Here is an 11,973-nt window from a genome sequence, read left to right on the forward strand (position 1 = left end):
CTGCGAAAGTGGATTTTTGGGGCAAATGGTTTGGCGTACGAAATGATACTGCCCACAAAAGCACAAGGACTGAAGAGGACGTGTGTTTCGATGGATAAGTTGTTAATTTTTTTCCGTAAGTGAGAAAGACCATTAACTGCAAAAATAAGGTGAAATTAGGAAAATCAGGATAGAGCGGATTTTCTTCTGCATAGGTAACAGATAGGCAGACGTCGCTAAACCGCAAACCGTTAAATTATCGTAATTTTTAGCAGGTAGATGGTACGGTTTAGCTAAAAGCTGAATAACTAAGAAATTTTCTCTATCAGACACGTTTTGATTTAAGGGGCAGTTCAGCGGAAGTTTCCCATCAGTGTTTTTCCCGATGCAAGACGCCAAGCCAAGAACTCCGCGAATAAAGCAGGTCTAAATGTCAAGCAGCGACTTGAGAAAACTGGTAAATACAGTAACGAGGCAAAAATGATGAAAAAGGAGCGCAGAAACCAGAAAAACGCTAAAGAAAGCTCTTAGATGATTGCTTTTTTATGTCTCAGTTCTAATGTTTGTTGCCCATTTGGCTCATCTCAGTAACTGTTTTGTTTATTCCAGTGTTTTTAGATTTTGATAGTGTAAGTAGTTCGAATGATACATACCTCAGGATCTTTCCCTTAATCAAAACTTTGTTCAGACTTGAGTGCTATTTGTTTGTTGGTTGAACGCATTTATTGATACTTTTTCTGACTTTCGGAAATGATGTAAAGAAGGTTTCCATTTAATGCTAACTTTTTAAGTCTTAAATTATATTGCTGTATTTTGATAAAAGTCAGTAAGTTTGTTTGCGTGTTTTTGTGCAGTTTGAAAAGATAAAGCTTTCATTTGCTTGATGTTTTTTAGATCTAAGGACTCGAGTGTTAGCTTGGTGTTTAAATTATCAAATCGGAAATTTATTTTCCTGTCCTGCAAGTAATTTCGAGATTTAGAGTAGAAAGCGCCGGTTCTCGGCGGCTTTCTTTTGAATCAGGTATAGACATGTCTCGTTAGTGGTGGTTTTGGAGTTGTTTTATTTCATTAGCAAGATTTATACCTAGATTTCCATTTTCAGTGTTATGGCCCAAAAATCTCGAAGCTCTGGCAGAGTTGTAAAAGAACCAAATTTTGAAACGGACCCTGAGACTCAAGTCACTAGAAGCTTACGTTATGAGCACAGAGACACTAGATTTTTATTCACAAATGGAAAGAAGGTTGCAATGGCTTCCTTGGAAGGTAATAAATGGCCTTTTGGAACAACAATAGACTATAAACTGAAGTTGAAGCCTGGTGATAAATTCCAAATTATCCTCAAAGGTCTTCCTTGTGATGTCATTTTTCTTGGTAGAGGTAACGCGAAATCGGCTTCGAGTTTCAAAACTGACGCTGAAAAGAGAATTGCAAAAGGTCTTGAGCTTCGCTACTTGTATTCTGAAGGAAATAATGCAAGTCAAACTTCAAGTAAGAAGCCAGCAGATAGGAACTCAATGGAAAGTCGGAATGACATTCAATCGCAAACTTTGAGTCAAATTTTAACTCCGGTTTTATGTCAGTCAGAGGGTGGACAGAGTCAACCAAGAGGTTGGGAGGCAACGAAAAAAAAACGAGTTGAGGAAAAAACCGCAGACCTAGCTGACCCGCTTTCTCAAAATGACGGAAGTGATCTTCTTTTGTTCCGGCAACAACCTAATGTATCAACTGCTCCAGATAATCCGACCAGCAGGGTAAATAAGGCAATTTTTAATTACGTGTTCCCAATACTTCCTTTTGGTTGCAGTCTCATTGTTAACCTGTTAAACAATGTCTGAAAGTTACTTAAGTGATCAGCTGTATATCTTGAAAGGTTTTAAACATCGAACAAAATTTTTCGAAATTGCTTTTATGGATTTAATGCCGACTCAATATGTCCTCAACTCCTGACGCAGTTTTATTTGGTGATAATGATTGAACCCTATCTCCTAATTGCGTTCATGCGTAATCTTGTTTAAATTAGGATTGCAGAGAATCAGTGTGCGCAGAGTTTCTAAATTTTGCTGAGAAACACGAACAACGAATGGAGAGAGCTGTAGCAGTAGCCCAATCCATAAAGAGGTCTTCAGAGAAAAAAAGAAGAAAAATCTTTGAATCGAGCGAGGAGGCGGTAAATATCAGTTCTCTTCACTTTTTAGTTTAGTGCAGTCAACGCTTGCCGTCTTTCTTGTCAGTCATAGGAACAAAAAGAATAAAATGATGCTGAAAATAGGAAAAACGATATTTTTTTGGCTAAAAATTGTTCTTTTGTAGCTAAAAGACATGAAAGAGCTCTCACTTCTACAGAAGCAGGGCTTCAAAAGTGTGGACGAAAACCCTGATCTACTTAAAGCTTACCCCATCAAAAGTGTGATGTTGAAAGGCGTGGATCTAATGACGTTTCGTGCTGACGCCCACCCATCACTATTGGGAAGGAGACTTAGGAAAGAAATCTTTGGACCTGATGGCCTCACAGTTGACATGATTGACAGTGCCAACTCTCCTAATAGAAAGGAGGCTCCAACAGAGCTCAGTCTAAAGTTCAAAGGTCATTCTTAGTTTTGTTTAATGAAAAACTTTGTCTTGGGTCTATTTAGCTTGGAGAAATAGGTGGCATGATCAAGCTGATTATTAATTTGTTTGCTTGAACGTTGCTTGGCTAATTATCTTGGCGGGTGAAAACGAATTTGCACATGTGATTTTAGAAACTGTCGCTCAGAAGTATCCTCTTACTCCAAGACTTGCTTTTCAAAAAGCTAAAGCGGCTGCAAACCAGGCGGGACGTGAGCGGTTGTCAGTTATCAGGAATTCAGCAACAGCTGAGTTGACAAATGAATTGGAAAATCAGAACTCAAGAACACCTGACAACTCGGGTTCTCGTGATGAGCAGGCTTGAAATTAGTAAATCTGAGGAAATAGCAAAATAGTGAAGCTACATTCATTCAGTGACTAGATTTTGCAGTAGTTTTGCTTTGTATCAGCCATAGACTGAGTCTATTTTTCGTGAGCGTTGAATCTATTCAATGTCAGTTCTATATTGCGAGATAATGACAAGATCTTTTTAATTGATGCAATTGTTAGTTATAGGTGTTATCAAGACTTCTCAAAATTCTACTTTCAAAAAATGTTTACTACTTTGCAAATCTGTCTTCTGTGGTTTTCCATGAGATTGATTTGGCATATCAGTTTAGTTAAATTGAGTTCTATGTTTTTGTGAACATTTAATTGCAGTCAACGTGTTTTGTTTCGAAATTTTTGTTTTTGACTTTTTGAACATGAAAAAGCCTCAACTTCAAAACTAAAACTGCTTCAGAGGAAATGGATTTTTGCGAAATGCTGGCACAAGTAGAGGGGCATGTGTCAGTGAATTACATTGATACAAGAAATCGGAGACCTCATAACCTAACCAAACTTTTGTCTAAAGAAGAAATTAGCGCAATTCGAGAGAAAGATAAGAAATTGCAGAAGCTGTTTGACGATTTTGAAGATATGTACTCTGCGGCATATGAAGCTGGCATCCGCATAGAGCCTGATAAGTTCGGCGGTTTTTGTTTGGTAAACAGAACAGGTAGAGTTATACGGATTGGTGAAATTGTCTCTACTGTTGGATTGCTTGGTAAGAAAAAGAAAGGACAGGAGTTAGATGAGTGGTCGATGATGGAGGGAGAAAAACTTTTAGTGGGAGTAGCTCGCTGGGCCAACCATTCGTGTCGCCCAAACTGCGACTATTATATGTCAAGTGGTTTCAGAGGGCGAGAGTGCGTGAGACTTCGCGCTCTTCATAAAATCGAAGTTGGAGAAGAGCTACTCACATTTTACAGCAAAAATTCTTTCGGTGATGGCAACCGAAATTGCTTGTGTGGTTACAAAGAAGCTCATGTAGATGAATCCCTTGAGCGGGAAGATGTGCTAGTTAGTGTTCAGCGACCCAAAAGGCGCAGAAAAGTGAAGACACTCATCAAAATTAGCTGTTCCGATGAACGAGCCAGTCAACTGTCTAGTATGATCAGGTTTTACGACGAGGAGCAAAGTGAATGCTCTGCTGCTGGTATTACATCTGACAATACAAGTCTATCAACATCGGCTTGTGACAGGTTTTTCGAGTCTGATTCTCCAACTGGAGTTGAACCTGATGCTTCTCTTGAGTCAGAGTTTGAAAGTTTCCACGAGGAAGAAGAATCTTTTGTCGAGTCGGAGAGACTATATGATTACTCAGATTACTCATTTTCGTCTGAGGGATCGAATCAAGAAAACATATCGCAATCAGATACTAGACAGAGAACAAGAATTACTGAAGTATGCGAGGTTACACCTGTTAATCTTGCGGCAAGTTTAGTAGCAATTGTTTCTAAACACAACGGTTCAGATTCTTTATTAGCTGATCTTTTGAAACGCGATCAAAAAATTTTTTCTAATCAATCCTTGCCACCATACGCTGTCAAAACTCGCATGCAAAAACTCTGTCTGCAGTACCAGAATGAAAAAAAAACCTAGAAAACGGAGAGCTTATTCTGCTCAATTTCAGATCTCTTCTTCTCGATATCGTACAAAAGTCACTGCAGGAAACTCTATACTACGCTGAAATTAAATCTTTTACTAATGATATTCACATGCCGGCGCTAAAAGTATCAAATGGCGGCCTGACAATACGATTAATCTTAAATACGGATGGAGCTTTAGTTTGCAAGTCGCCACCTTACTCTGCCTGGCCAGTGTTTTTAGCGGTTGCTGACCTTCAGCCCAAAAAAAGGCAACTATTCCAAAACGTTGTACTTGTTTCACTGTTTGTTGGATCGGGTTATCCTGATTTCGATCTCATTTTCAACCATTTAAAGAAGGAGTTAGAAACACGGGAATTGATTACCTACAATAATCAAGATCTAGTAATTGGATTTGAACCGATTTTATTCATATCTGACCTAGTTGCAAAGTCAAAGGTGCTCAAAATGAAGCAATTTAATGGCTATTACGGATGCACCTTATGTACCCAGCGTGGAGTTCGGTTTAGCGGTGCTCATCATTATCCTCATACGGAGAAGTTTGTTATGCGCTCAACTGTATCTCATCTTTTGAACATCACTGAGCTAGAAAATGGGAGCATTGAGGAGATCCGTGCAAGGCATGGCAGAAAGGTTGATTGTGAGAAGCGAACACAAGGTGTTAAGGGAAGAAGTGTTCTTTTATCAGTTATCCGTAATCAACCTCTATCATCTCCAATCGATCCCATGCATCAGCTGTTTCTTGGTGTTGGTAAAGATCTTCTGTCCTTTTTTATGAGCAGATGAAATCGGAGCATAAAAGTGAACTAAACAAAGTGTTGTCAGATTTGATCTTACCCATTGAGTTGAAAAATACTGTTCGCAGTTTGGATGTTTTGAGCACTTTTAAGGCGAAGGAGGTCAAAACAGTTTTGCTATACTTGTCTCCAATTCTTTTGTCACCCTATTTGTTAGGAGAGGACAAGAACAGTAATAGACAAGATTTGAATAAACTTGTCTTTGCTCTGCGAACAATTTTTGACTGTAGTGAAAATTCAGAAATTGCCGACGAATTGTTGTGTGAATTCTGTGTAAGCATGCATGAAAAAACGAATAAAATGGATTCCATCAATTTTCATCTTCTTCGTCATCTTGACTGGCAGGCGAGAAATATTGGACCGCTTTTCGTGACTTCAGCGGCTATGTTTGAATCGGCTAATAGGCTTCTTCTTGCACCTCTCACTGGCACTGTGAACCATTGTGAGTTACTTGTCCAACAGTTCATTCGGGCTAAGTTGGTTCTCAAGATGGGCATTGAAAATGATTGCTAATCCAGCCTGCTTGAGAATTTCCGAGAGTCAAAGGAGTTCGACGATTCCTACAGCTTGAGTGAAACCGAAGAAGTACGGAATTTCCGACAAAATTATCCTGAATTTAGGGTGTTTTGTAGAGACCATGAAAATCTAAACTTGTCATCTGCTGCTTATGGAAGAGGATCTTCTGCTGATTGTTTCGTTGCGACTCATCGAGAGAATTTAATTATTGTTGAAATACTTTTCTTCTTTGCACGCCCAGAAAAAATGGTTATGTTGAAGCAATTCAAGATTTTGAAGAAGATCAAACTAAACCCAGGGATTCCCGATGTCATGCCTTATGGTTTTATTGTCGAGGAAACAGATGAAAAGGTAGAACTTCCCTTGAGCAGTGTCTCAACAAAGTTTTTGCGCTTCGAATTTAAGAGTGAGTTGTATTTCATCACTTTGATGCAGCACTTTGAACACAACTAAACCTAAGACCAGTTGCGCAAATGAAACTATGTTCCAAGTTTTTGTTAATTTCTCTATAGTTCTTATTTTGTTATTGATTGTCAGTTACTCTGCATAGTTGTTACTCATTTTCAATTTGTAAATTTTTAAAATCCATTCTCGTCTCAGCTAATGGCGTCGGAATTTAAATTGTCTGTTCTGCTGTTTTTATGCACAGAATGTTCCAATTTGTCAAAAAGTCAATCTTTCAATTCTTTCTTTGGCAGAAAAACCGTTCTGAGCACCATTTATATGCGTTGGAGTGAAGAACTTGTACTCTTAGGACCAAAAAATGCAGTCTTTTTTGGCAAACAAAAACAAAAATTCTTCACAATAGTTTGGAAAGTTAAGTATTACAATTTTAAAAAAGAATAGAAACTGAAAAAACGCAAACGAACACTCACAACAAACTGAACTTGGCATCGGCTAACACCAGTGTACTTAGTGTGTAGAACAAAAGCAATTATTGCTATAGCTTGCCTAGGAAAAAGTGAGGTTTGCATAAGGAAGTTTTCAATTTTTCGATTATACTGAATTTTTGAGTAAATTATAGGAAAAAAAGGAATTTCATAGGGTCAGAAAGACGCTTTAATTCAACCCAATTCAGTTTACAGTATCGCTCCAAATGTTAATTGTTAGGCAAAATTTTTTTGCTGCTCTTGCTTGTCTGAATTTCTTGTCCTAATTTTTCAGTTGTTATTATGCAGCAAACACAAATTGTTGTAACTAGAACTGGAAGACTATTCTGTAAGAGGCCCGGTTTGTCAACAGCAGAAAATAGAGAAGCAAAAGCTGAAAATGAACAAAGTTTAAAAGTGGAAGTCAATGAACTCAAAAAGAAAGTCGAAGCATTAAAGGAGAGAGTCGAAAAACTTGAGAAGGCGAACATTGAGTTGGTTGACTTGACTAATGACGATAGCTTTGAAACTACGATTTCGGTAAATTCGGATGCTTTAATCGAGCTTCCAAATGGTATATGAGAAATTAAATTGGTCAATTGTAGTTAATCTGTTTAGCCCATTTTTCGTGCAGAGCAGATTAAATTTATGGCTTTACTTGTATTAAAAATTCAATCATACCTTAAAACAAGCATTGTTTACTAATTGAGATTGTTAATCAAGTTTCTATTGTTTTTGGTGTGAAAACTTCTGCAGTTAACCTAAATCTAAGTTTGAGTGTTGCACAAAGGGAATTTTTGCTATAGCTTGCCTAGGAAAAAAGTTAGTATTTCATACGGAAATTTCCTGTTATTTCCGAATAATTTTGATTAAGTGTATTTAGAAATAGATCTTTTTGATCGGGTCAAGGAATAGTTCAAATCGAGCCAAACTCAGTATAGAGTATCCCCTGTGTATGTAAAGTCTAAATCGCCATGAATTTTTGCTATAGTTTGCCTAGGGAAAAAGTCGTTATTTCATACGAAAATTGCGAATTTCGCGAATAGCGAATTTTAAAAATATGTCTTTTTCATCGGGTCAAGGAGTTGTCCAAATCGAACCAAACTCGGTATGCAGTATCACCAGTGTACGTAAAGTCTACAACAAAAAGCATTTTTGCTATACCTAGCCTAGGAAAAAAGTTAGTTTTTTATTCGGAAAGTTGCAATTATTTCGAATAAATTGCGATTATTGAATTTTAAAAATAAGTCTTTTTCGTCGGATCAGGAAAATGTTCAAATCGAACCAAACTCGGCATGGAGTATCCACTGTGTACTTAGAGTCTAACCCAAAACGAATTTTTGTCATAGCTTGTCTAGAAAAAAAGTTCGTATTTCAATCGGAAATATCGACTTATTCGCTTATTCTATTTTCGAAAATAGAGAAATTTTATCAGGTCAAGGAGTTGTCCAAATGGAACCAAACTCGGTATGGAGTATCCCCAGGTTATTTAGAAGCTAAAACAAAAAGAATTTTGGCTATAGCTAGCCTAGGAAAAAAGTTAGTTTTTCATACAGAAAGTTGCAATTATTTCGAATAAATTGCGATTGAATTTTGAAAATAGGTCTTTCGTCGGATCAAGGAGTTGTCCAAATCAAACCAAACTTGGTATGGAGTATCCCCAGGGTAGGTAGACTCTGAGACAAAAAGAATTTTTGGTAGAGATTGTATAGAAAAAAAGTTCGTCTCTTAGTTCAGGATTTTCGCTTATTTGAAAATTTCATTGCAAAACGTCTTTTTTTGCAATGGGGTCTTAGAGTTGTCGAAGGCTAACCAAAAGCAACCTTGGAGTCCCACTTTTTGTGTGGGTCCATGATCAAAAAGAATTTTTGGTTTAGCTTGTATAGAAAAAAGGTTCGTCACTTAGTTGAGGTTTTTCGCTTATTTGAAAATTTTATTTTAAAACGTCTTTTTTTTCAATCGGATCTTAGAGTTGTCGAAAGCTAACTAAAAGCAACGTAGGAGTCCCACTTTTTGTGTGGGTCCATTATCAAAAAGAATTTTTGGTTTAGCTTGTATAGAAAAAAAGTTCGTCACTTAGTTGAGGTTTTTCGCTTATTTTAAAATTTTATTTTAAAACGTCTTTTTTTGCAATCGGGTCTTAGAGTTGTCGAAGGCTAACCAAAAGCAACCTTGGAGTCCCACTTTTTGTGTAAGTCCAGGTGCAAAAAGAATTTTTGGTTTAGCTTGTATAGAAAAAAAGTTAGTCTCTTAGTTGGGTTTTTCGCTTATTTGAAAATTTTATTTTAAAACGTCTTTTTTTTCAATCGGATCTTAGAGTTGTCGAAAGCTAACGAAAACCAACGTAGGAGTCCCACTTTTTGTGTGGGTCGTAGTGCAAAAACAATTTTTGGTTTAGCTTGTATAGAAAAAAAAGTTAGTCTCTTAGTTGGGTTTTTCGCTTATTTGAAAATTTTATTTTAAAACGTCTGTTTTTTCAATTGGATCTTAGAGTTGTCGAAAGCTAACGAAAAGCAACGTAGGAGTCCCACTTTTTGTGTGGGTCGTAGTGCAAAAACAATTTTTGTTTTAGCTTGTATAGAAAAAAAGTTAGTCTCTTAGTTGTTTTGGAGAGAGCTTTTCGAGCCTAGTTTTTTTAGCTAGCTCTGCTCAATTCTCCTATAGTTGTTTGTTTGTAACTCCGCCGTAGCCGGTCCCCAGCCCGGTTGAGAAAAGGAGGAGGGGAACACACCCAGAACATACTGGAAAATCTCAAAAAGTTGATTTTTTTAATCAACTTGAGACAATTTTCCGACAGTACTTCTATAAAAAGATGTTTAAAAAGTGTATGGTGCAGACTATAGCTCGCCTATGATAAAGTTTCTAGCTCGTCTATGTTGCAGAAGTGGTGCGTCTATGGGACAGTTTTTGGCTCGTCTATGTTGCAGAGTTGGTGCGTCTATGGGGCAGTTTTTGGCTCGTCTATGGGGCAGTTTTTGGCTCGTCTATGGGGCAGACTTTGGCTCGACCGTAAGTACTTGGTGCGTTTATGTTGCTCGTTCAAAAAAATTCCTCGCCTGTGTATGTTTGAACGCACCATACCCCCTGTGTGCGTTCAAAAACGGTCTGCGTCATAAACGAGCACAAACGATAACCTCGACCTGGGTTCACATCTTTTCTATCGAACATTCCGTGGGAATCCAGCTCCATATCAGAAGTTATGTCTTTCAGCTTTGTTTTTACTTTAAATAATATAATATTACTTATTCTTTCACTTTTTTGCCTCAGGAGATCACAGTTGAGAGTCACATTGTATTTCCCACTTTGGATACAATGGAATAGAAGATTATGAAGCATCTTGAAGTACTTGAAGTAGAAGGGCGAGTAGTAGATAAATCAGGCGTACCCACCAGCCACAGATTTTGGATCATTCCCGCGATGTGACGCATACGCTAGTACTGGCCTAAACCACGTGTCTAATCGGTACGCCTGTTTTATCCACTACTAAATTATTGGATATAATTTGGATTTAAGCTGGTAATTAACCATTACAAGACGGACAGTTTGGGTTATATCCCCACTGTTTTCAGTGGACGTCCCCGGACACTAGTGTAACTAGTGAGAACCTGTAAGAAGCACGTAAAACAAAGTTGCAAAAAAATTTTTAAAAAAACCAGCTTTACTCTGATAAAGTAAGTTATGTTTATTTTCTTTTAATATCTCCCCTAGCGTTTATAAACAGTGAATTGCCCCTTCAATAGTGATTTGGGTACAAAAACTTTTGAATTACGATCTGTCTTTTAATATTGATTTCATACCTCTTTATTTATGCTATAGTTTTTAGTAAATTTATATTTTTTGTTAATTTTTCTATAATTATGCAACCACTTTCGAGTTTGGAGAATAAAATCACCAGGCTCATTATCTTCTATTAAAGACTTATCACAGATAGGCCACATGTTTGAATTTTTACTAAAGCCTCTAGGAAGGTATACATCCGGATGTCGTTTCTATGAGCTCCTATTCTATCAAATCTCACCATAAAAGAATATGGATAACTATCTTTAGCTGCAGTACACTCTCTACATGTATACTTGCTGACATCAAAACCACCTACTGGTTTATAAAACTTGCACCTATTACCTTGTCTGTCAAATGTCTTTTTAAAATCTTGCTTCATTTTTTCAATCTCCTCTTCATCAGTGAAACTGCTTCGCAGATCACTTGAAAGATTAAAACTTTTATTAGTTTTAGCACTGGTCTCCTCACTAGTCTTTGCACTAGTCTCTACCTTGCACTAATTTTAGCACTGTCTCTTTACTAGTTTTAACACTAGTCTTAACAACAGTCTTAACATTAGTCTTAGCACTAGCTTTAGCACTAGCCTCGGCATTAGCCTCATCCCTATCAAAATTATCATAACAATCATAATTAACACAAACACCACTGAGTACTTTACCACCACATTCACTTTTATCTATTTTCTCCCTGTGTTTAATAGCATAATTACTCTTGATAGCTAAACAACTTCCAGGCTTATAGTTACAATCAAAACATCTAAAAACCATTATTTAGATTGCGCTAAAAATTCAATTGAATTTCAAACATGACCTTTAGAGCCCAGACACACCTCTACATATCCTCCAACCATCCTATTCTAAACAGTAGAAGCACATCTTTTATCTTAAATTTGTACACCTTATACGGGAAATGTATTCGTAATATATTTAAGTAGATCAAATATAAAATCTTCGTTAATTTTATATTTCTGAAGTAAATCATTCTTCCCCTTTTGATTTAAATCCCTCGTTCTTTTAATTATATATTTCTCACATAGTTTGTTGATTTTGAATTCATCTATTTCAGTGCATAGTTCAGTGAAAGGACTTTCGGTCTTGGTTGGTGGAACAAGGCTCACCCTTCCCCAACTGCTTCCGTTCTCATTTGTTTCAGTGCGCAGGGGTTCACTTGGGTTATAATCAAAACCATTATCACAACTAGTGCCTACTATACTTTCTAAGTCTATAATCACATCATTATTCAATATATTTGCTCTATTTAACATAGTACTAGCAGCACCAGTTAAAAGACCAGCTGTTTTCATCATGCTATCTGGATTCATGTAATTCTACATCATAATTGCCGAGCTTGCAAACCCAAAAACAGACGACACCCACCTTATCCTCAGACCTTATCCAAAACATTTTTTTCGTTAAAACATCGTCTTTTACTTCAATTCGTCTGGACATAAAAAACTTTTTGAAACAAAGCTGAATCTGCCTTCTATCTGCGCGATCG

At 37.0% G+C, this 11,973-nt stretch overlaps 2 protein-coding genes across 2 annotated transcripts in view; both read left to right on the plus strand.

Annotated features, from left to right (window-relative positions):
• LOC142334654 (heterogeneous nuclear ribonucleoprotein K-like) overlaps window positions 1-11,973 on the plus strand; it is a 335,604-nt gene that overhangs the window by 183,877 nt on the left and 139,754 nt on the right. The window lies entirely within an intron of this gene.
• LOC142334979 (uncharacterized) overlaps window positions 3,334-11,973 on the plus strand; it is a 35,352-nt gene continuing 26,712 nt past the window's right edge. The window contains exon 1 of the mRNA XM_075383307.1: window positions 3,334-4,341. Coding sequence (XP_075239422.1) covers window positions 3,334-4,341 — 1,008 coding nt within the window. The remainder of the gene's footprint in view (window positions 4,342-11,973) is intronic.

The sequence above is a fragment of the Convolutriloba macropyga genome, chromosome 2, assembly GCF_964194025.1.
Source record: "Convolutriloba macropyga chromosome 2, txConMacr16.3, whole genome shotgun sequence".
Classification (NCBI taxonomy): domain Eukaryota; kingdom Metazoa; phylum Xenacoelomorpha; order Acoela; family Convolutidae; genus Convolutriloba; species Convolutriloba macropyga.